The 22,929-nt window shown below is 54.6% G+C and overlaps 13 protein-coding genes across 13 annotated transcripts; 6 read left to right on the top strand and 7 right to left on the bottom strand.

Moving 5' to 3' along the window:
- Window positions 1-323: 323 nt before the first annotated feature.
- Window positions 324-1,709, top strand: M409DRAFT_22717 (uncharacterized protein; the record flags this gene model as incomplete). The annotated part of the gene is made up of 1 exon (XM_033806466.1): window positions 324-1,709. One exon carries the CDS (start codon window positions 324-326, stop codon window positions 1,707-1,709), a length of 1,386 nt encoding a protein of 461 aa, XP_033668179.1.
- Window positions 1,710-1,807: 98 nt separating this feature from the next.
- M409DRAFT_66290 (uncharacterized protein) lies at window positions 1,808-3,709 on the bottom strand (the record flags this gene model as incomplete). Its single annotated transcript, XM_033816872.1, has 1 exon — window positions 1,808-3,709. One exon carries the CDS (start codon window positions 3,707-3,709, stop codon window positions 1,808-1,810), a length of 1,902 nt encoding a protein of 633 aa, XP_033668178.1.
- A 308-nt stretch (window positions 3,710-4,017) lies between these two features.
- On the bottom strand, window positions 4,018-5,567 carry M409DRAFT_22715 (uncharacterized protein; the record flags this gene model as incomplete). The annotated part of the gene is made up of 4 exons (XM_033806465.1): window positions 4,018-4,418; window positions 4,470-4,655; window positions 4,695-4,771; window positions 4,828-5,567. 4 exons carry the CDS (start codon window positions 5,565-5,567, stop codon window positions 4,018-4,020), a joined length of 1,404 nt encoding a protein of 467 aa, XP_033668177.1.
- Window positions 5,568-6,435: 868 nt separating this feature from the next.
- On the top strand, window positions 6,436-7,385 carry M409DRAFT_66288 (uncharacterized protein; the record flags this gene model as incomplete). The annotated part of the gene is made up of 2 exons (XM_033816871.1): window positions 6,436-6,519; window positions 6,573-7,385. 2 exons carry the CDS (start codon window positions 6,436-6,438, stop codon window positions 7,383-7,385), a joined length of 897 nt encoding a protein of 298 aa, XP_033668176.1.
- A 258-nt stretch (window positions 7,386-7,643) lies between these two features.
- On the bottom strand, window positions 7,644-8,443 carry M409DRAFT_32305 (uncharacterized protein; the record flags this gene model as incomplete). Its single annotated transcript, XM_033810251.1, has 2 exons — window positions 7,644-8,088; window positions 8,154-8,443. Coding segments are annotated over 2 exons (735 nt in total), but the record flags the coding sequence as incomplete, so codon positions are not given.
- Window positions 8,444-9,635: 1,192 nt separating this feature from the next.
- M409DRAFT_22712 (uncharacterized protein) lies at window positions 9,636-10,678 on the bottom strand (the record flags this gene model as incomplete). The annotated part of the gene is made up of 2 exons (XM_033806464.1): window positions 9,636-10,190; window positions 10,247-10,678. 2 exons carry the CDS (start codon window positions 10,676-10,678, stop codon window positions 9,636-9,638), a joined length of 987 nt encoding a protein of 328 aa, XP_033668174.1.
- Window positions 10,679-11,014: 336 nt separating this feature from the next.
- M409DRAFT_22711 (uncharacterized protein) lies at window positions 11,015-12,058 on the bottom strand (the record flags this gene model as incomplete). Its single annotated transcript, XM_033806463.1, has 1 exon — window positions 11,015-12,058. One exon carries the CDS (start codon window positions 12,056-12,058, stop codon window positions 11,015-11,017), a length of 1,044 nt encoding a protein of 347 aa, XP_033668173.1.
- Window positions 12,059-12,792: 734 nt separating this feature from the next.
- M409DRAFT_66286 (uncharacterized protein) lies at window positions 12,793-14,035 on the top strand (the record flags this gene model as incomplete). The annotated part of the gene is made up of 2 exons (XM_033816870.1): window positions 12,793-13,200; window positions 13,259-14,035. The coding sequence occupies 2 exons, from the start codon at window positions 12,793-12,795 to the stop codon at window positions 14,033-14,035; spliced, it is 1,185 nt and encodes a 394-aa protein (XP_033668172.1).
- A 365-nt stretch (window positions 14,036-14,400) lies between these two features.
- M409DRAFT_66285 (uncharacterized protein) lies at window positions 14,401-15,024 on the top strand (the record flags this gene model as incomplete). The annotated part of the gene is made up of 1 exon (XM_033816869.1): window positions 14,401-15,024. One exon carries the CDS (start codon window positions 14,401-14,403, stop codon window positions 15,022-15,024), a length of 624 nt encoding a protein of 207 aa, XP_033668171.1.
- Window positions 15,025-15,245: 221 nt separating this feature from the next.
- Window positions 15,246-17,179, bottom strand: M409DRAFT_54455 (uncharacterized protein; the record flags this gene model as incomplete). Its single annotated transcript, XM_033812714.1, has 4 exons — window positions 15,246-16,244; window positions 16,297-16,416; window positions 16,467-16,708; window positions 16,738-17,179. The coding sequence occupies 4 exons, from the start codon at window positions 17,177-17,179 to the stop codon at window positions 15,246-15,248; spliced, it is 1,803 nt and encodes a 600-aa protein (XP_033668170.1).
- A 639-nt stretch (window positions 17,180-17,818) lies between these two features.
- On the top strand, window positions 17,819-18,342 carry M409DRAFT_22707 (uncharacterized protein; the record flags this gene model as incomplete). The annotated part of the gene is made up of 2 exons (XM_033806462.1): window positions 17,819-17,909; window positions 17,972-18,342. 2 exons carry the CDS (start codon window positions 17,819-17,821, stop codon window positions 18,340-18,342), a joined length of 462 nt encoding a protein of 153 aa, XP_033668169.1.
- Window positions 18,343-18,410: 68 nt separating this feature from the next.
- Window positions 18,411-19,613, bottom strand: M409DRAFT_54454 (uncharacterized protein; the record flags this gene model as incomplete). The annotated part of the gene is made up of 1 exon (XM_033812713.1): window positions 18,411-19,613. The coding sequence occupies one exon, from the start codon at window positions 19,611-19,613 to the stop codon at window positions 18,411-18,413; it is 1,203 nt and encodes a 400-aa protein (XP_033668168.1).
- Window positions 19,614-20,488: 875 nt separating this feature from the next.
- M409DRAFT_66282 (uncharacterized protein) lies at window positions 20,489-22,501 on the top strand (the record flags this gene model as incomplete). Its single annotated transcript, XM_033816868.1, has 1 exon — window positions 20,489-22,501. The coding sequence occupies one exon, from the start codon at window positions 20,489-20,491 to the stop codon at window positions 22,499-22,501; it is 2,013 nt and encodes a 670-aa protein (XP_033668167.1).
- Window positions 22,502-22,929: the final 428 nt, after the last annotated feature.

Genomic DNA, 22,929 nt, shown 5'->3' with positions numbered 1-22,929 from the left:
TTTGTAGGAGGGATATGAATGACTTGCACGCATAGCATGAATGAATCAAACATTATATATACTTTCAACTATCATCACTAGTGTAACCACGCTCCTTCCTTTCCTGGCAAAAAAGTAGACGAGTTCTGGACTTCGGAGATGGCCGAAGAGCAGTCGCGCGGAACCGAGCCTTCCTCGCCAACAACCAAACGCCAAGCCAGATAGTGAACTTCACCTCATCCTTTCTTCAACACTTAAAAACCCACGCCAACATACACATAGATCGTTTTCCTTCGCTTTGCCCCGATTTCGCACATTCCTTCAACTCTCACGACTCGCCCACCATGTCCCTCGAAAAAACCCTCTACATCGGCCCCTTCATCCACAGCGACTCGCTCACCACCCTCGACATCGCCGTCAACGGCATGATCGGCGTCGACGAACATGGCACCATCGCCTTCATCCGGCGCGACATGAAAGGCAAACAACTCCCCACCGAACCCGGCTGGGAAGAATCCAAAATCGTCCGTCTCAACGCCCGCCACGGCTTCTTCTTCCCGGGCTTCATCGACACCCACATCCACGCGCCGCAGTACCCCAACGCAGGCATCTTCGGCAAGTCGACGCTGCTGGACTGGCTGGAGACGTACACGTTCCCGATGGAGAGTTCGTTTCGGGAGGTGCGGCAGGCGGCGAAGGTGTATAATCGGGTGGTGGCGAGGACGTTGAGCCATGGGACGACGACGGCGTGTTACTATGCGACGGTGCATGTGGCGGCGACGAATTTGCTGGCGGATGTGTGTCTTTCGAGGGGCCAGAGGGCGTTTGTGGGGAGGGTGTGTATGGATCGACTCAGTCCAGAGTATTATCGGGATGAGAGCGCCGAGAGCAGTTTGAGGGATACGGAGGCGTGTATTGAGCATGTGAGGGGGATTGATCCTGGGTTCGAGCTCGTGTCGCCGATTATCACGCCGAGATTCGCGCCTTCGTGTTCGGACGAGAGTCTGAAAGCGCTGGGGAAACTCCATCAGGACTCTGGAATCCCCTGCCAAACGCACATATCGGAGAACAAATCCGAAATCGCCCTCGTCAAGAAACTCTTCCCGGAAGCACCACACTACGCGGGCGTCTACGACGAAGCAGGCCTCCTGACATCCAAAACCATCCTCGCCCACGCCGTCCACCTCACGCCCGAGGAACGCTCCCTCATCAAAACCCGCGACGCCAAAATCTCCCACTGCCCCGCCTCCAACACCGCCCTCGCCTCCGGCTGCGCCCCCGTCCGCCAGCTCCTCAACGAAGGCATCACCGTCGGCCTCGGTACGGACGTCTCAGGAGGCTACACCTGCAGCATGCTCGCCGAAACCCGCGAAGCAGTCATGGTCTCCCGGCACCGCTCCATCCTCGAAGACGGCAGCGACGAGTGCAAACTCTCCGTCGAGGAAGCTTTATACCTCGCCACTAGAGGCGGCGCCAAAGTCGTTGGTCTCGAGGATAAGATTGGAGGGTTCGAGGTGGGCAAGCAGTGGGATGCGCAGATGGTGACGTTCGCGGAGGTGGGCGAGACGGTGGGCGGGTTGGATCAGAAGGAAGGGCCTGTGGAGGTTTTCGGCGGGGAGACGTACGAGGAGAAGGTGGCCAAGTGGGTTTACACGGGCGATGATCGGAATACGATGGCGGTGTGGGTGAGGGGACGGTTGGTGCATTGTAAAGAGGGGTTTAAGCCTTGAAGTCGAGGGATGATGATGGGTGATGGGTGAATGAAGAACGAGGAACGAATTCGAATCCATTCTGCTCAATCGAGACTACCGACCCGAGCATCACTCTACTACAACTCCAACGTCCCCACCCGTCCACCCACCTCTCCCTCGCGACTCAACGGCCCCTCCGCCAACCTCTTCGTCACCGTCGCCAAAATCTCCTCGTATCCCTCGCCGGGAGACCTCTGCACCTCATCCACCAACCGTCCATGAAACGCCTTCAGCGCATCGAACTTCGCACTCGCAATCTTATACGCCGCGCTCTCGACATCTCCTCTGCCTCCGACGAGATTCGCGAAGGTTTGCGGGGGTTTGAGGAGGTAGGGGAGTGTGTGTTCTAGTGAAGGCGGGGAGAGGATGGCGAGGTGGCCGGAAGGTGGGGTGGCGAGGGTTGTTGGGAGGGGTGGGGTTTGGGAGGTGGTGGTAGTGGTGGAGGGCCAGGTGGCAGTTATGACGGAGTGCAGAACGTTTAGGGCGGAGAGCGCGAGGTCTTTGAGGGCGATTGTGTCGGCGTGGGTGGTTATGTCGGCCCAGAAGGAGGGGTTGTGCGAGAGGTAGGTGTAGTATAACGCTCGGGCGTATGTGGATTCTTCCTGGTTCTCTGGTTCTTGTTGTTGTGAGGTGGCGAGGTTGTAGGTTATTGAGTCGGGTGGTCCGTGGAAGATCGTTGCGAGGGTGTTGAGGGCGTCTGGGTTTGTGGCTTTTGATGGGACGAGGGAGAGGGGGCTTGAGCGCCAGTCGTCTGTGCCGGATGTTGTGAGGAGCGCTTTCCGAGGGAGGCTTGCAAGCACATGTAGGTCGTGCTTCGGTGAATCGGCGTGTGCCCATTTTCCTGGGGAGAGATTGAGTGCTGTGCTGAGACGCTCGAGGACCTGCTTGGGCATCTGGCTGGCGAGAAAGTGTTCCGGGTAGGTCGAGGCGTACGTCGCTATGTAGTTCGCCGCAGGCCCATAGAGGAACATCGATTCCAGAGGATCCAGCTGTACGCCCGGTATTTGGACGTAAATCGCAGCAGTCCGAGCATGCAGACCCTGAGTGATGAGGTATCGAAGAGCCGCCGAGTCCGTCGTGCCGCTTCCTGGGATCCGCACGTTGCTCTTCGTACACTGCAGCAGATCCGAGAAGAAATCGATCAAACATCGATACATCAGCACATCATCCTTGACATCCACCATCCGCAACGCCGCAAACTCCAACAATCCCCCACCCCCTTCAACACCAAACTCCCCCTCCACATCCGCATGATGACTCCTCTCGATCGCTCCCCAATCCATCGCCCCCACCCGCGGCAACCACTCCATCAACCTCGCCTGCGCCAGCGTCCGCTGACTCTTACTCAACTCCACACCCCCGGGCCCCTTCCCCGTCAACGAACACGCCTCAAAAACCGTCCGATACACATCCCGATCCCCAAACACCCGCTTCCACATTAGCCCCTGCCCCCCAGAAGGAAGATCCTCATCCGGATCTCTCCTAATCGTCTGATCAACCCCCAAAAGCTCCAAAAGCAGCTGCGACGCCGAAGCCGCAATCCCCGTATCGGCCGTACAAAGCCACAACCTCACCAACGCGTGCACCGTATCCAGCATGCCCGCCACCGACGCCGCATCCGCCGCATTGCGCGTCGCCTTCCCCAGCAGAGCCAGAATCAACCGGTTAAACGCCACCATGTGCTCCCCCACCGCCAGCCCCGCCGTGAAGGGGATGTTGGCGCCGAGTTGGAGCACGTCGCTGTAGCTGTGGTCTTGCACGAGGCGGAGGAGGAGGTTCACGGCGGGGGTGGGGTCTTGTTGGAGGGTTTGGAGGAGGGTTGAGAGGAGGGTGATGAGGTGAGATTTTTCTTCTGAGGGGAGGGTTTCCGGGAGGAGGAGTTCGGCTTCTTCGAAGAGTCGGGTGTCGAGGGGGGTTGTGGGGGTGGTGGTTGTGGTTTCGATGTTGGAGGTGAGGCGGGTGAGGATGGGTTGGGCCATTTTTGAGGGAGTGGGATTTTGGTGGTTGTTTGCATGCGGTGGGGCTTTGAGAGGTGTGTTTTGGAGAAAGTTGATGTTTTTTGGTCGTTTGCAATGTTGTTGGTTGCCACATGGCAGGCAGTCTCGACTTACGTCGTCCAGCTTTGCTGTGTTCAGCCAATGGGAAGCCGCCATTTGCGCGGCCACAGGTCCGCTTCACTATCGATAAATGATGAATGGCCCTCCTATACTGAGCGCTCCACTGAGCTGTCCAATGCTATGAAGTGGTGTTGACTTTTTCAGAATGATGGAAAATAGTCTAAACTATATCATCTCCCAAAGTGCTTAATCACACCTTCATCCTGCAACCGCAACATCATATCGTCAGGATACGCTTCCCTCTCCGCCCACTCCAACGCCTTTCGAGTCACATCAAACACATCGTACGGACAAACGAATGCCTTTGTCCCTTCATGCCAGCCTGCAAGCACTTCATCTGGAAGATGACCCGTATACACATGCCGAACTTGCTCCGCATATTGAGACGCCGGTCTGGGTAGAACCATAGCGGTACTGAGAACTTGCGTTACCACGTCTCGCGGCAGGCGAAGAGCGTTCCAGAGTGCTAGCCTTTGAGTGATGAGATTGGAATCCGAAGGTGTGATGTCACGAAGAACGACCTCTAATGCAGCGGCATCTTCGATCGCTGTGGAGCCGCCGCCCGCGATTGCTGCCGAATCGTGAGCATGGTCAATGGGCACTGCAGGGAGAGACGACATACTGGGAAACATGGGATGTGCCGCGTCGCCAATGATGATAGCTCGTCCGTTGGCGTAGGTTGGAAGCGGCTCTCGGTCTTTGATCGTGTATACCTTTGGGTCGGCAAGTTTTGCGATGGCTTTGTATGCCGGGTGGAAGTCGTGTATTACTTCCAGGGCTTCCTCGACGGTTGCGGGAGAGTTCCAATCTACTCCCCATTAGCTCATATGTAGTTCAATATAGATACTGTGAGCTTGCTTGCCCGATTTGCCTTTCTCATCCGGTCGAACGGGATGGATGATGGCCACGTTCATCAGCTCTCCCCTGTCAATCGCTCATTCAGTAAGCATCACGAGGACCATGGCCTTTCATCTGCTTACCCTCGGCATGGGTACGATATCATAAATACGCCAGTAGCTGGATTCACACAGCCATTCAAGAAATGTTCGCCTCCATCGGCAAATATCTGGCTGGCTTCTGTATCTTTCAAGATCTTCTTCGTCGGTATCAAAGCTCTGAAAGCGCTACGTCCAGATTCCCGAGCTGGAATATCCCGGCCTGTGATCTCCTTCACGAATCGAGTGTTCACGCCGTCGGCCAAGACAATGAGGTCTTTCTGCACAGTCTCATTCCTGAAATCGTCCTCTGAGCTGGCAAGGGTCAATCGAGCGTTCGAGCAGTCTATGTCGACGGCCATCTTGCCGAGCACCATCTCCACACCAGCATCTTGTGCCAGCTGCCGCAGTCCAGAATGCAGGTCTGCGCGGTGATAGGACACAAAGGGAGCTCTGTAAACCTCCTCTTCGTTTTCGAAAGCCGTGCGCATGACTATTTCTGCAGTCTTGGGGTTTCTCCTTCGACTCCCTCGTAGAAGCTTCCCAGAAGCCAAATCCTGATATGGAGCGTCGTTGGTCGATGGGGGATCAGCAAGTCCCCACTTCCTCAAGATCCGTGAAGACTGTGGAGGCATGGTGATTGCCGCGCCGACCTCATTCTTGAACGTCGAACGCTCAAAAATGGTGACATGATGGCCAGCTCGGCGCACAGCTATGCCGGCTGAAAGTCCTGCGATTCCTGCGCCTATCACCGCAACATTGAGCGTCTCCGTGGTACTGGCCATGTTGGTGGCGGTGTTGTGACATTCGACAGAGTAGGAAAGGAGATAAGAAGAATCAATAACATGCGAAAAGCTGGGATCGCTGCAGTGCGAGTTTTCATTCAATACTACGCAGTTTAGTCAGATTAAACGAATCCGGCATCTTACTACTGCAGGACGAGGGTTGTTTCAGCCTTCAACAGTTGAAGAGTCGCCTCCCTTGGCGTATTTTGATGTGATGGGCATATCGAGAATCCAAGCAGTGTACGGCAGCAAGGATGGAGAGCATCATGGCCCCGATGCCTCCATATCCTATTTCCGGTTTACGCAGCAATCTTGTTTGCCGGCGCAGGTCGGGTGGTTCTACCACGAAGATGCTGCAACTGCTGGTCGCAGGGGCAACGAGCCTCAAAACTTTCTGGTGTCAGAATAGTCCGGTCGTATGCTGGGTTAGACGACGGTTGCCAGGTAAGACGAGGAGTCTTCAGTGAGGAGTCCCTGCCTCATAGCGGATGTAATCATCGGTCGTGGTGGCAGAGTGAATGTTGTTGTTGTGCAAAACAGAATTGCACCGCCGAGGTGACAGAAACTAGACTCGCCCCCAAAAGTTGTGGCTTTCAAGGCCTAGCCGGCACTCCAGAGGCGTTTTAGCCGAATCTCGAACACGCACCTCGAAGATCAACCTCCCGCGCTGATCGTCCAAGTTGGGGCGTGACAATCCCCCCTTCACTCGTCGCTCCGACAATCAACATTCACCGAGAGCCCACGCGTCAGCTCTGGCAGCTTCGTGTGTTCTGAATGACTGCCTCCAGCATGCTTCTCGACACTTAGCTCGCTCTCCGTCAGCGCTCCGGATCTTCTGACAACCACGGCTTTCCGCGCACCGCCCGCCATGTTTGCCGCCGCGGAGAGCAGGAAGCGCTCCCGACAAGACGACGATGAGGGTCTCGGCTCAGAAGATGCCCATCTCGAGAAGGTGTGTATACCGCCAGCCGCCATATTAATCCTTCCAGCTCTGACAACTAGCAGCGCTCCCGCCCCACTGCGGATCCAGCTGGATATGGATTTCACGGCCACCACGATTCTGTCCTAAGCACACCCTCATCTCAGGTGCGAGAGCAGCCGAAGTATGACAGCGACGATGAGCTATCCTCGATGGTCTCCGAACCCGGAAGCCCCCAGGATGTGTCGATGTCGGGCGACGAGGATATGGACGGTGCTACCTTCTCCCAATCACCTGAAGAAACCCGCATGATGCAGCCGCAAGCTCTTCGTCACTCTCCTTGGGGTCAGCGCGTGCAGACACATCGAGTTCCAACCCCAACCGTGGCCATGAGACCAGGTGCCCGCAGCGCGCAGCAGAAGACCGGCGTCCGCCACCACATCCGATCACGACATCCACAAGAGTACATCAGCTCTGATCATCTCGAAGTCCCATCACCTATCGACGAAGACGAGGTGCTGACGCCACCTTCAGCCGCCGAAGCCGCCGGGTCGCAATTGTCCATGCTCACTGTTAGTGACGTTGACATGGACGAAGACGACTCATCAGTGCCGACTATCTCTATTGACCCGGCGAGGCCATCGAATGTCCACACGAATGTTGATCTGAACAACGACCCAGACTCGGCTGTAGATTTCGAGCCCATGGACAACGGGCCAGACAACATCGTCGTCAGGAAGCAGCGGCAACGAAGCGGTGCCCTTAGTAACGGCAACTCACCGGTACGAGCAGGACCAAGCAACCCAGGTGCAAGACGAGGCTTCAGCGTTGGGTTCAGAGCAGATTGCGAGAAGTGCCGGATGCGAGTGCCCGGCCACATGAATCACTTCATAGCCTAAGAGGCCAGGAAACAAACCCTAGGCATGGGCAGACCTTCAACACGCATTTTACGTTTTCACGAGCGGGCGGCGCTGGATAGGGTATGGCGATGGTTTTCGATTATTGCTTTCACCACGGCGCAAGACACGGCATTTCTAAAGCGACAGCGAACAGAACCACGAACACTCGTGTGGGAGGACACCAGTAGCTACATGTTTTCTTTGTCAGACTAGCTCAAATCGAAAGACCTAGACGGTGAACTCTTCAGCCGGGACATCAAAGTCAAAGATGCCGTCTTCCATCCAAATGCCAAAACTCCATGGCTTGATCTGCTGTGGCCAGTGCTCTTCCTGCGTCTTCGTCGCCTCGTGATCAGTCTTCACCCACACGAGTCTACAATTCGCCCTCAATACAAAAGGGACGACTCTCCAAGTCTCCGTCCCCGCCAGATACGCATCATCCCCTTTCGGCAGCGGCGGCTGAACAAGAGTAGCATCCAGCGGGAGATACTTTGTCGACATGGGCACGGCGGGAAGCCATCTCGAAGGCGTGAGAGTCGCCTTGAAGAAAGGCACATCGAAGCGTTCTCCTCCCGCCGTACCAGGCGGGTACACAGCGACCTTCAGCTCTGCCGGTGGCGCCTCGCCCTTGCGCGACAGTGGCGCGGAGAACTCGAAGCGCGCGAGGTGTTTGGGGATGTTCCAGTTGTTGCGGCCTGTCTTACTTCAGCACACCACAATGCAACACGGAGAGATTGATTGAAAATCCAGGAAAACTCACCATCAAACGTCGTATCCCTCCCACTAACATAGATCCTCGTGACACGCATCTTCTTCTTCCCTCTCATCGTCCCTGCAGGAACCTTGAGAACCCCCGGCACGATGGCGAGTTCATCATATGGCCCCACAGGACTATCGCTATACCGCACGATCTGGATGTAGCACATCCCGCCTTGGAAGTTGTTCGCGCTGCTGGTTATGGCGGCTTGTTCGAGCGGGTGGTAGGCGGAGTGAGGGAGGGGGATGGGCGCTTTGGCGATGAGCCAGTACATTTCGCCGGTGAGGGTCCATGGGGGTGGGTGCGAGGTTGGGAGGGGTTTGCGGGATGTCATGGTCGCTGCTGCTGCTGGTGGTAATGGATAGAGGGGAGGTGGAGGTGGAAGAAGGACGGGATTAGTAGCTTTTCCTTTGTCGGATTCTTGCGTTGTTTATATGTTGTTTGACCCTACATGCTCGTCCTACCTTTGCGTTCTTCCCAAGCCCGTCGACGTGCAGAGTGCCTGGTCCTTGTTCCAGCCAGCATATGCAGGGTATTTATGTATACCCTACAACAGAAACCCTCAAATCTCACAGCTTCGGCCGTACTCTCTTTGTGTGCGCGCCCAGCATCCGCTAAGCACGAGTGCTTCTCTTGACCACGTTATTATTATATTGCCGGTCTCTTCGTGCTGACATCCTTCACAGCTCCAAAGCGAGGGTCCATGTTCTCGTGGGCAGGGAGCTCCAGCTGCTATCTCTCCGATCTCTTCCGTGCGATCCGCGCCGTCTCGTGGCTTCTACGCAGCGCACATTCGCTTTTTGGCGCGTTGCCTTGCGTTTGTTGGATTGGCCTGAATCGAAATTTCACGCCTTGCGGTCCGAATGATATTCGAAGACCATGTGGACGTGAGGACGAAGACGAAGACGCAAGCGCGAATGCATCTGTGAGCTTTCAGCCTTACCCGTCGGGCCGAAAACCCTATGAACTCTTGTTCTAAAATCGGCTAGTACGAAATAAATCACAGCCTTGCCCACTGTGTTGGTGGACTTATCAGTGTTGCATTAAATCTGGTTGAAAAGCGTTGGATAGTGATGGGATCGAGGTTGACTTGTCGTCTTGTTTCCAGCAGAACATCACTGGCGCCCTTCTTTGCCGTTGATCGATTATGAAGCCACACGGATCGCCGTACATCTACTTTATATCTCGCTGGATCTAGAATTACCGACCATCGCCTCTCGAGCCTCTTCATACAAAGTGTCAGTATTATCGGCATGGGACATATCAATACGGGTCCTGATCCCATCCCCCAAGATAGTCACACACTCATCATAGCTCTTACCAATCATCTCCGGCGTCTGCATCTCAACACTATTTCCGTTCGCCCTCGACGCAGCCTGCGTTCGGTGCGCAGACGGTAGACGCGCAGACTGATAAAGCTCTGCCACGTTTCCAAGCGTCTTCAACGCCGCATTCGAGCCGGAGAGATACTCGCTCAAAACTCGACCAAGCACCTAGCCATCAGCAATCCCCACGCTGCCGCCCGCTCCAAGATGAGGAGTCATAGCGTGCGCCGCGTCGCCCAGAAGCACGACCTTCCCGTCGAGGTAATGCCATCGATCCAACGGTTCGTGATCGTTGATACGCCACCGGGAAACCTCCTCGGGCATCAACTTGATGACATCCTGGACACTAGGATGAAATCCCTCAAAGTCCTTGAAGACCTCACCGCGCGAACAGGTGCTCGTCCAGCTCTCCTTCGTGTGAACGACTTGGCTCTCCTCCTTGGTCACGAAGGCGACGATGTTGAGAGCTTCGTTGCTGCTGATGGAGAAGACGAGGAAGTGGCGGTGTTTGGCGAGCCATGCTACGCTGTAGCTTGGCAGCGGCCATTGCGGGAGCGATTTCATGGGGACCACGCCGCGGTAGGCGATGAAGCCGGAGAATGTCGCGTTGTCGGAGACGAATTGGCGGCGGACTTGGGAGTGGATGCCGTCGCTGCCTATCAGGAGGTCTGCGTCGGCTGTTGTGGAGTCTGTGAAGTGGATTCGGACGCTGTCGCCAAGGCCCTATAGTATGAAGGTAAGAAAACCAGTCGAACAATTGCGTATTGATGACCACGTACCTCAACCCTTTGACAAGCCTTGCCCGTGTGCAGCGTCGCAGCACCCCTCGACTCAATTCCACCCTTCAGCAACTCAAGCAGCTCCGACCTAGCACAAGGAGCCAGCTTCACACTTCCCTCGCGCGACAGAGGGACCGTCACAATCTCGCCACCGTCATCAAATCTTCTGTACAACATATCGCCCGAACCTCCTGCAATCGCAGTAAGGCCATCTCCGAGCCCAACGTTGTGTATGAGTTGTGCGGCGTCCGGTCGAAGGCCAATCCCTGCTCCGATCTCCTTGAATTCGGGGGCTTGTTCGTAGACGTCGACTTTGAACGAGACTGCTGCTTTCGTACAATGGTGGTGGATAGCGAGGGCGCAGTACAGGCCGCTGATGCCTCCACCGACGATGGCGATGCGGAAGGAATGCTGGGACGCATAGTCGCCCATTGTGTACAATTCCGACTGTTCTTGTAGCAGGTCTTTTTCCAGAGAAAAGAGCTGTTCAGCACAGATGACCGGTATGTAAATGAGGTAATCAAATAAGTGTCCTGCTACCCTGATTACCTAGGAAGGGAGTATCTATGCGACTCGCTCATTGCACCCGATTCCGCATAGTTGTAGTGTCTAAACTCCAGACGGACCGAGTCCGACGATGCGCGTACGGCTGACTGCACAGAATTCACGCGAGGAGCGTGCCGGTGTCTGTATTAGTAGTCGCGCGAATACTTCCTTTGGCGTTCGACTACGCTGCATACGCTCGTCGACTAAGCAGATCAGACATCATCATATCACTGGAATCATGTTCTCCAAAGGATCCGCCCAACGCAGTCGATCATTGTTCCTCCAGTCTGGTTCGAAGAAGTTGATGAATTGTCCGAAATCTTGCACGACCGACGCAACGACGTCCACCGTCATCCAGACAAATGCCACCAACAGCGAAGCGGCGGCGATAGGGTACAGCTTGATATTGAATCTCTTTGCTATGTCGTTGCGGAAGACCACCAGAGCCACGACAGGTAGCCATAAGAGCAGATGCTCCGCTCGCGTAGGCCAAAAGATTTTGTAGATTGACGATAGGTAGCGCGGTATTTCTCCTGGCCAGTTCGTATATCTTGGAAGTAACGCGTGGATCCATTCGAGCAGGACGCCACTGCTCACCGTTTCTAGGACCAGTCGCTTGATTTCGCTCGTGCGTACGATCGGTGCTTCGTCGTTTGAGGTGAATGTCCATTGATGGCCAAATACCAGAAGAGCCAAGGTGAGGACGCTCGCGACGGTAGATCCAATTGCCATCACGAAACACCTGTAGTCGAAGCCGACCACGGCGTTATAATTTGCTCTTCGAACGAAGAGGATCATTGTGCCAATTGCTTGAGCCAGCGCAAGTAATGCGATGATGATTCGGCCGAAGCGCTTCCACGACCAAGGCCACGGCGATCTTCGCACATTCTCGACGACGGGGATGTCGAGCAGTCTTGCATCGTCGAATGACTCTGATGCTTGCTCATGCTCGTCTCTGAAAGCGCGAACCCCGAGAATGCCATGCAAGTAGAACGGCAGTGAACGCCACCCAAATTCATCCGGCTCTCTGAGGAGGCGAACGAGTGTCCGTGCAATATCGAACACAATCTGTACGGCGACCAGGGCTGGGATGAACGTGAATATGATGATGCGAAAGAGATACAGATTGTGCTTGGTCGGTACAGGAAGAAGGCTGCTGAAGGAGGCGTAGTTGATGACTGCAAATGTGTGTGTGAAAAGCGTCTTCACAACGACCTGTCCAATCGATCTCTCATTCTGCGAGGCGTCCGGTTGTTGTGTGGACATCGTGAATGACGGTGCGAGTCAACGAAATATGCAGATTGATGTTAAGAGACACTCACCTTGGTGTGATATACTTGAGTCGCATGCCGTGTTGGGTTTGAGGATGCAGGGGAAGGGGCGCAGCCTTGACATTTCCCATCAAACGCTTCGAATCGATGTCTTCAGGCATTGTTGCGTCGCAAGCGCCCTCGGCTGAGCATCGCAGAGGATGACTATTGCTGCACAAATGCCTGGGAGGGTATGTGCTTGGAAGAGTACCTTGCCAGCTCGTCACGCGAGCTTGAGGTGGAAGTGGCAGTGCCTGAAGATCATGCATGCGCCTTGCGGAGATTTACATCGAGCCAAGCAGCGCGTCTGTCCTCGTGCCGAATGCGAGCATAACTGCTCACATTCTTTCGGCGATGTGTGACCTTGTCCGTGGGTTGCTAACACACATCAGTGCACTCCGTACCTCCTCTTCGCTTATAGTCTGGCGGCGTCTTGTCGGGGATCTAGGAATGGTCGAGCCGACAACCAGATGCCGCTCTTAATTGCCCCGCCTGAGCCTCAAGGGGAGCTGTCGCCGACACTTCGTCATGATATCAATGCCATTGATCTGTACATCATCAAGCAAAATCTGAAGCTCACGCGCGGCTCCACATGAGCCATCCGATGATAAGTGCCGTTCCATCTCCTTCGACGATAGTTCATCCGTTCCCGTTCATTCCTCCCAAGAGTCGTTGAGTATCAGCAGCAAAATGTCCAAGTTCCAGCTCAAGTGGGGTATCCTGGCCACTGGAGGCATTGCAGAGACCTTTGCCCGCGATCTATGGCCGAACCCAGAGATCAGAGGAGTCAAGGACATTGAGCACGTCGTCGTGGCCGCTGCTTCGTCGTCCTCGGCCGACCGTGCCCAGAAGTTCCTCAAGGAAGTGAGGGCACCTGAATCGGCGAAAGCGTATGGCTCGTACAAGGAGCTCGTCAACGATCCAAATATCGATATCATCTATGTCGCGACTCCGCATAGTCACCACTACCAGAACGCCATGCTGTGTCTCGAGGCGGGCAAGAATGTTTTGTGCGAGAAGGCATTCACCACCAACGCTGCACAAACGGAGTTGTTGATCAAGAAGGCGAAAGAGAAGAATGTCTTCCTCATGGAGGCTGTGAGTATACTACACTAGTGTTAGAGGACAGTGCGGCGTGGAACTGACGCATCCCTAGGTCTGGACGAGATACTTCCCTCTCTCGATCTACGTCCGCGAAATCATCACCTCTGGCAAGATCGGTACGGTCTACCGCACGACTGCCGACTTGAGCAACGCCGACGAACCCGAGACCGCTTTCGCCGACAGCCATCGAATGGTGAACCCGGAGCTCGCAGGAGGCGCTCTTCTCGATCTCGGTATCTATGCTCTTACCTGGGTCTTCCAGACCTTGTATCATACACAGAAGAATCCTCAGCCGCCCAGCAGTGTGCTGAGTGCTCTGAAGAAGTATAAGACCGGAGCGGACGAGATGACCTCCATGCTCTTGACATTCCCACGGAAAGAAGGCGGCGATGCACACGGCATTGCCACGACTGGTCTACGAATCGCAACCGATCCAGACAAGAAGGGTTCAGCAGGTCCAGCGATCCGGGTTCAAGGTTCGAAAGGCGAGATCCAGGTCTTCCCACCTGCGTACCGACCGACCAAGACCAAGCTCGTTCTCCACGACGGCACCATCGAGGAAAGAGAGTTCGCTCAGCCGGGTCCAGATAAGAGCACGGGCTGGAAGAACGGATTCGGAGGTAACTGGAACCCAGATGGCGCAGGACACGGTATGTTCTGGGAGGCGGACGAGTGCGCGTACGCGTTGAGGGATGGACGCAAGGAGGGTCAGTACGAGAGTTTGGAAGAGAGCTTGGTGATCATGAAGGTGATGGATGAGGTACGGAAGCAGAACAACATGGTATATCCAGAGAAGATCGAGACGACGAAGTATCCTGTCGATCTATAGACAAGAGTTGTGCAAGTTCACGAGACAAACAACGCGTCTTAAAGAGACCAATGTTGCCGATTACTCAGCGAACTCAAAAAACCCAACCGCACGTCCTCCTTCCTACATGCCTACATGCCTACCTACTAATCTATGGTCCTTCTTTGTAAGGTGTAGCGAGCAGCATTTCACATTTCTTCGCTAGTACGGGCAGCATTGAAGAGGCAGCCTTGTATGTATGGCGGTGACCGAAAGCATCCTAGCTGAAGAAGTCCTTTTCCCTCCAATATTTCCGTCGCTTCGCCCCTCATATTGAAAAAGGCATCTCTTCATCATAGCAAACATTCACCACTCACCCCACAGCAATCTCAGGAAATATCAGCACCATGGCCAACCAGATCCACCCCTTCCGCTCGAAACGACTCCTCTACCGCGCCATCGAACCAAGCGAAGACGAAGACTTCTTCCTGGCCATCCAACAAGACGCGTTCGGCTACCGAAACAGCAACATCACAATCCCCAAGCCCCAATCCAGAAAAGACGCCCAGCACTTCATGAAAGTCCTCGTGGAAAACCAACTTCTCGCCGTGGTCATCTGTCTCCCTCCAGAGAATCCCGCGAACGATCAAGAAGAGCCCTCGAAGAAACCTACCCCCATCGGTGCAATCCATCTCTCGTCGAGCAAACCCACCACAGCACATCACCGTTTCGCGGATATTGGCATCGATGTGCTGCCGTCGTATCAGGGGAAGGGGTATGGGAGTGAGGCGATCCGCTGGATTCTGGAGTGGGGGTTTGAGACGGCGGGGTTGCATCGGGTGGGGATCAGGTGTTTTGGGTATAATGAGGGGGCAAGGAAGTTGTATAATCGGCTGGGTTTTAAGGAGGAGAGTGTTGTGAGGGAGTTGCTGTTTCATCGGGGACGCTGGTGGGATGATGTTGGGTTTGGGATGTTGGAGGGGGAGTGGAGGGGGATGAAAGAGAAGGAGATGGTGGGGGGTGCGGAGTAGGTGATATGTTGTTTGCTTCGGCTCGTTTCCTGCTTATATCCAAGTGGTAACATCTTAACCTGGGCTGCCGATCGCGAAGCAATCCCACTTCAGCAGAACTGGCCTCTTGATGTCATGGCTATTCAGCTGGTGTTCGTGGCCAACTCTTCTTAATCTGGGCGATGCTATTGCACCATCTCTTCATTCCGCCGTTGGACCTTGGCCCCGGATTTCGTTCACGTCTACCGACTCTCCATCTTCACAGGCTTAACCTCCTCTTCATCTTCCCACTCGATCTCGAATCTCAAGTCGAACTTCTGACCTCCCTTCGTACCCTGCACAAGTTCCAGCATCTCTTCAAACGCAGGATCCGCATCTTCCCACAAAATGCGGAAACACGCACCACCATCAAACTTCACCCCAGCGGCCGCGATCCGGTCATTGCGTAGTCCATGACGCTTGAGCTTGAGCGCCTCGACACGCTGGATGAAGATACCAGAATCTGAGCAGCCGGTCAGAGTCAAGATGTCGTCGAATGGCGCTTTAGGTCCCCAGCACACTCGGGCTCTGCGGGCGTCGAAGATGCTGGAAGTGCGACTCTGCGGCTCGGATGATCCAGCAATATGAAGGGTGCTGAGCGAGGGTGGTCTCTGGGATCCTGTGTTTGAAGACCGCTGCCTGTTTTTGCGCCGGAAACCGTCGTCGTCGTCGTCGTCGTCGTCGTCGTCGTCGTCGTCGTCGTCGGAAAGCACAATCGAATTTCCCAAAGTAGATCCAGGCATGGATTGCGACTCCTCTTTGATCGGTGGCTCTGGCTCGTCGTCGGAAAGCACAATCGAGTCTCCAAGGGTATCTCCAGGCATGAATTGCGACTCTTCCTTGACCGGTGGCTCGGGCTCCTCGTCATCTTCATCAATGCCGTTCAGGGCGCTGTCGAAGTCAGCAGCGGCTGTGACTGGTCGGTCTTCGGCTGCTTCGTTCGCTTCAGCTCCAGGCAGAGCGTCATCGCCAGGCGGAACTGGATTTGTGGTGCTCGGCGGACCCGGAGCTGTAGAGCCAGAGGTAGCGGGGGCGGTACCGGGTGCTGGCGAGCGCAATGGTGCGGTTTCATGTGAAACGCTCTTTGACGACTTGCGTTGTGGACGAGGTGTCGACCGGTACAAGCTATCCGTGTCAGTGCCGAATCTTCGTTCAATCTCGAGACTGCCGAGAGATGGTGCCGATTTCCGTGGTGTAGCGTACTACATTACAATCAACTCTGTTCCTGTCTCGCCATAATCGGATGTGTCCTACCTTGAGCGGTCGTGGAGAGGTTGACGCACTGCCTTCCACGAGTGTCGTTTGCTCACTTGAGCTGTCTTCAGTTTCTTCCTGCTGAGGCCTGAAGGAACCGTTCAGAGTCCTCTTTCGGCCCTGTCCAACGGTTAGCGATGCAAATCGCACAGCATGATAGGTGTACATACCGCTTTCGCTGGTTGCCGCTGGTGCTTGTTATCTTCTTCATCGTAACGCTGCGGCTTCTTTCTAAGACGCTTCGAGTCTTTGACGGACGCAGCCACGGACGCAGCTTTTGATGGCGACTTTTCGCGGTTGGCTGAGCCAGGTCCAGTTGAGCTTGAATCGAGCGTGCTGGTGGGGAATTCTCCAAGTTCAACTGCGGGACCATCGAAAGGGCGGACGGAAACCGCGTTTTCGGTTGTTAGTTCTGCATTGGCCAAGTACAAACCGACCAACTCGGGCAAGTAGAAGCGCCAGCTGGAGAGCAATTAGTTTCGAGAGAAGCTGCAGCCGGAGTCTGTGCTACTTGCCTCTCGGTCCTCTCCTTTGGGCTTGTATTCCAGTAGCAGTTGGTGCTGGTGCATTCGCCGTATTCGGAATACTCTGACTCCTTCACGAGCCAAGGCGCTTCCGGCCCACTCCAGATTGACTTGGCCAGATCCTCGAAGATGTCGTCGCACTGGACTTCGAATAGAGCTTCTTCACAGATCTGGCTTGCAGTCCATCCTGAATAATCAGCATAGAGCTTTGCAACCGCAGTGAATAGGTCGTTGAAGAGAGGTACTTCTTGGCGATCACAGACCAAGTGGCTGAGCTCGCTCTTGAAGCCAAGACTTCGCTCTGTCGCAAGAATCTTCTCCCAGTCCGAGAAATTTTTGGGAGGATTCTGCTGGCTCATGTTGTCCGCGATTTCGTATGGCTGCACGGTTGTGTTGGTCGTTGCTGTAACAAGAGCAAACAGCGTCACATGTTTAAGGATCTTAGCGTGAAACTAGCGGCGGATGCTCCCGCGTGCGCGCTTCCCACACAGTTTTACTGCAGGATACTTCTATTACTCTCAAGTGCACGGGTATTCTCAGAGTCAAATCGAGTCCATAGCAAGCGAGTTTGCTTGAGTCGGCATCTCATTAATATCAACCAGATCTATTGGCTTGTTGGACAGCCACAGAGAGATTGAGAAGTCTTAGCTCGTTGGCAGACAAACTTCTAGCAGTATGTTGCTGCATCATTACAGTAGTCGCGAGCTGACTGCTCCGTTCGAGCATGCGAACATTCGTGCTGGCGTTCTGTTGTTATACATGATCACAAGAATACATATCCCACCTCACCTCATAGAATACATCGGCCCGCCCATCCGACTCCGCAATACCCGATCCCCCTCGGCATGAATTCACAGAAGGTGTGAGCTCCAAACACCACCAAAGCTCCAGAGCATGGATCGGCGAATGTAGGCTAGTCTATCCTGTCGACTCGATCGAAAGCAACGTAAGGAAGGACACGCTCCCTTCTTGTTTCTCAGTCATCCAAACACATCAAAATGGCGACAAGATCCGTCCCCAACCTTTCGCTCGAAGCAGCGCAAATAGCCGCTCAGGCGGCGCAAGAGAAGGCGAGGTCGATGGGTATTGGTGAGTGCGAGACTGGACGTCTACAAACGCAATTTGGTAAAGCTGATGGATGTATCGTGCAGATTTCAATATCGCCCTCGTTGACGCCTCGCTCTACCTCCTCCACTTCGTCCGCATGCCGAACGCGAAGCTCACATCCATCGATATCGCCGTTAACAAGGCTTTCACAGCCGCGGGTCACAGAGTGCCTACTTCGACCTACACTACGCAAACGAAGAACTTCTTACCTGGCGGACCGGGATACAGCATTCACAATAGCAACGGTGGGAGGTTCACGTTGATTGGAGGCGGAGTGCCGATCGAAATCGAGGGAACTGTTGTTGGTGCCATTGGTGTCAGTACAGGGACGCCTGCACAGGATACGGAAGTTGCGACAGCGGGAGTGGATGCTGTATATGCTTGGCTGAGAAAGAAGCAGGGTTCGAAGCTATGAATGATATTTGTGGTGATATTGAGCTATTGGTACAGCTTCAGGTCGTTTCGCATGGTAGGTGAATAATCTCAGGCCTTCCTCTGGCGCGCTTTGCTGCGCGTGGAGCCAGCTGATGGAGTCTCGACTTCGACCTCCTCAGGTTGGCCATCTTCAAGCTCGTCTTCGTCTTCTTCATCATCGCCGGCTTCCCCCGACATAGACTTTACTCCCGGACCAGGGTCAGTAGCAGCGCTGAAGGGTGCGACGGGCGAGGTAGGACTCTCAGCACCACCCTGCGACATCTGCTGCAGTATACGCTTCTCTTCGCTTTCAACACCGTTCCATGCATGACAACTGCTGCACCTCCACCTCCCAATGTCTTCCAACGTCCTTGCTCCTGGCGGCGCCTGACCATTGACCAGCTTGCAGCTCTGACATATGAGAGCTATTCTGTTCTTCGCCTGTGTCTCGTCCTCGCCCAGTACTACATCGAGGATGCGATCGTACCACTTAGGTCCTTCTGTTGCATATTGCGAGGGTTGGCGGATCGGCGGGATAGACGGTCGAGGGGGTGATGAGAAGGCATTTGGAGCAAAGTCCTCTCCAGGACCGCTTTGGTCAGGTGGAGGCATGAGGCCTGCAGGCTGTGGTGGTGCAAGACCTGTCGACGGTCGTGGAACAGAGCCTGGTTCGCCCTGGGGTGGGGGCGGTGCGGGTGGAGACTGCCTGCCCGGTATGTTGGCAGTCGGCGGCGGAGCAAACCCGGTTCTACCAGTCTGCTGTGGTGTGCCCTGCGTACCTTGTCCACCCTCTGACTTCCTTTTTGCCTTGGGTTGTGGTGAAGGTTGTCTCTTTCTGGGCGGTGACCCTCCATATTTCTCCAACAGCTGCTGCGTGCTGTTGTACTTTGTAGCCGTCTTCAAACGTTCGATCGTCGCCTCGCGCTGTTTGGTCAGATCGTTCAGGTGGTTCTGCGAGTTCGATATCCGGTAGTTGAAGTATGCATCAAGGGCAGTTCGAACACCATAGATGATGACCGGCCCTCCTGCCACTGCTGTGTACTCGAAGTAACTCCATCTGTCCCACCCCGTCACAAGTGTTAGGATAGCAGCAACCAGGATATAAATGAAGCTTGTATACAACGTCCACAGAGCCTTGTACCGTCGCTGCTGTTGTCGAAATCGTTCGTTCTGGGCGCTAGTCTTATTGATCTGGGTGGACAGCTTGCTCAAGGCCTTTTCGAAGGACTCGGCGTTGTCCTCGCCGCCGCGGAAAGGCCAGAATGACACCATTGTGTCGAATGTGAGTGCTACCGATTCATGTTCGGACCATGGGGTGTCTTGTACAGACAAGTTTTGTGGCTTGGTGAGCGTGACTGTTGGTCGTGTTTGCTTGCTCGCATGACGATGGGCTGCTGGCCTGTGCGCCAGCCTTACTTCACGGCAACCACGACATTTCAACCACAACCCATCATCCACTGGATCTCAACATTCACTACCATCTCCAGGACATCGTCATATGGATTTACTGACCATCACGGTCTTGATCCAGGACTTCTGCGTTGGGAACATCCATCACGTGCGCCTACTTCACCCGAACCTTCACACGACCACCATTCCGGCACCATAGATCTTGACGGAGAAAAGACAACCACATGTCTCGGCTTGATGATTATTTTCATCTTCTATAGCGCTCTGGAGCCAATGAGGGAGAAGAATGAACCATATCACACTGCCTATGGCGCTTGAAGGAAGTCGGCGCTTAGCATGGCGCACCACACGCATCGTCAGGCACACCTTGGCCTGGCAGCGAAGGGCTGCAGAAAGCAGCGGCACAGCACACTATTCGCCACGTCTTTACACCCAGGCTGACTCGCTTTCTTGACCGCATCCTCTTCCTGTCCGAATCACGGCGCGAAGCAATCGTGCTGGTGTGTAGACGCTATTGGATTCATGCGGGCTTGAAGCAGGTCCGGCTTTCACGGCCTCTCGAAAGACGTGATGCTAGGCTGAGAGAGCTGATATATGAACGGTGGGTACATGTTGGTCTTGCGTCCTGCATTCTGTCATTCTCTCGTCGTCTGTCCCTGACCTGGTGTTGGGAGTCCTTCGGGTTCTACTTATTGTACATAGATTCGCATTCACTTCGTTTCCGCTGGTCTGGCACCATGGCCCCTACTCAACTATCTCTATTTCCTGCTCCATCCAATGGCGTGCCGCGCAAGCCTAGTCTACGAAGAACTGGAACCGACAACGTGCCTAATGCCGCTGGCGAGCTGAACTTCAAAGGTGTCGCTTTCCAGGTCGTTTCATCTTCACGAACTCCAGCAAGAGTCCAGCCTGCCCAAGATACCTTTAAGCATTCATTCTTCTGCGATCCATCCCCACCTCAAGACATGACCATTAAACCTGACACCGACCCGTCGTCGAGTCCAGAAGTCGAAATATCTGTTCGCAGACAACAACGGACCCAGAGACAGTTCAGTCCCAGAGCAAGCAGGTCTCAAGAAGCCGACGACTGCTGTGAAACAGAAGAAGACCAGCTGCCTGAACTCCCGCACAACACCAACTTCGGGTCGTCTTCACCTCAAAAGCGTAACTCGTCACAACTCCAAAGACCCAACCTGCCACAACACATTTCGACGATGGCGACAGCACCAACGACGGATGTTGCAAGGTCCCCGATCAACGAAGATGACAAGTTGTCGCCGCTGCCAGACAGGACGACTTTCAAGGCAGTTGCCCCTTCGCCGCCAACGGAGTACCCATCCACTATCAGGTCAGAGAGTCCTGTTCCCTCGAAGAGCACTGAGAAGACTACAAACTTCACGCCAATGAAGTCGATATTCCCAGTCTACGACCCCAACAAGCCAATGGATCGCCAAAGCTACTATCCCTCTGCGGCATCCCCACCGCCACCCTCATACATCAGCGACAAGGTCAGCAAAGTCGGTTCTCACATGGAACGCTGGGCGATGAAGCGCAACGACTCCGGTGTAGGCCTCGTCGACCGCTACGAACACATCCCAGCCGCTGCACATGCGGATATGGAGGCGCTCTGGAAAGCGTCGAACCATGAGTTCCCTGTAGCCGGCAGAAAGGTTCAGTTCGGACTGTATCAACCTCCCGGTAACGGACGATGCTTGGCAATCGGGACATCCATGGAAGATCTTATCTACTCAATGGAAAGGGATACTACCAGCAACCAGGCCAACGAGCCACTAGCGCCGAAACAGTTCGCTGTCAAGAAATACTGCCCCACGGCACCCTGTTCATTACCAACAGCAACGCTGGTGCTGCCCGAAAAGAATTCATCTGCCAAGGGAGTGAAAGAAACCACGACGATCTTCCCACAATCAGCTGGCATCGACGCGATCGAGGCCGTCGCAAGTTCACCTCGAGCTCGACATATCGCCACATTTGATCCCACAGCAGAGTCTCCGGAGGCAGCACAATTAGCACGAGATGCTGTCGCCGAAGCACATGCAATGTTTGGTTGCGACTTGACCAAGAAGACACGCAAGAGAGATAGCCTCGGTGCTGTCACTGCACAGTATGACCTCGTTCATCCAGCACTCGGAGTCTGCGCCGTGACGGTGAACAAGTCACTATCACCAATCTCGATGAATGGACCGCGAGCTAAGATCAGCATTCACCATCCTACCGCGACTCCAGCCGCCATCGCAGCAGACACTCTCAATCTCGGCTTCCTAGACTTTGCCCACGATGCCTGTGTCCTTGATATCCCCGGCTTGCTGGCTCTGGACAGGCACTACGTGATCGACACTTTCATCTCAACAATGCTAGCCGTCGCCGTGATCGAGGACGATGCTCTAATGACCGAAACTATCACCTTCGAGCCACCTCCTCAAGCGGCTTTGGCGTCGACCTCGAAAGCCGAACGCCGGGCGTCCGTCGGTGGTTCATCGACAACAACGTCCAAGAACTTGTTCAAGCGGTCGACCACAAAGGAGAAGAAAGAGAAGTCGAAGAAGGCTGAGATAATCGAGGAAATCGATGAGATGGGTCCTCTGGCCAAGGGTGCACTGGCGATTCTAGGCTTCGGGTTCAAGGCGTCTGCGTGGGTGATCATCACTGGTGTCAAGGTTGGCGTGAATGTCGTTGTGGGTGTTGGCAAAGTCGCGGCCAAGCATGCTGAGAAGCACGCCGAGAGGCACTGAGTGAGGGAGTTTGGTTTGCTCTTCGTATTTCAATGATACCTCGTCTTGTACATAGCGCATGGAGTTGAGTTAGAGCATAACTAGGGAGTTTCAGTGAACGCTTTCCATGCCTAAGGCCACAATCACGCACGAGCCTGGGCGATGTCGCGACAACACTTCCTGTTCACCCTTACCTACCTTCTAACAACGACAGAGATTCTACCACATCGCAGCAGCGACGACTTCTTCCCAAAGCATGATTGCATGCACGACTTCTTCAACTCGTCAGGCTATCGAGGGGTGACCTTGGCGTACGGGAAGCGGTCAGAGTCCCAACCCACTCCACGACCTTGATGGATGACATGAAAGTATTTGACCGCCCAAACGCCCACGGTCCCTTTCAGCCTCACAATTCTCTTGTTCGTGGACTCATCACGACAGCAATCATG

Source organism: Zasmidium cellare (assembly GCF_010093935.1).
Source record: "Zasmidium cellare ATCC 36951 unplaced genomic scaffold M409scaffold_16, whole genome shotgun sequence".
NCBI lineage: Eukaryota > Fungi > Ascomycota > Dothideomycetes > Mycosphaerellales > Mycosphaerellaceae > Zasmidium > Zasmidium cellare.
Note: the sequence above shows the minus strand (reverse complement) of the source record. Positions and strands in the feature narration are given on the sequence as shown.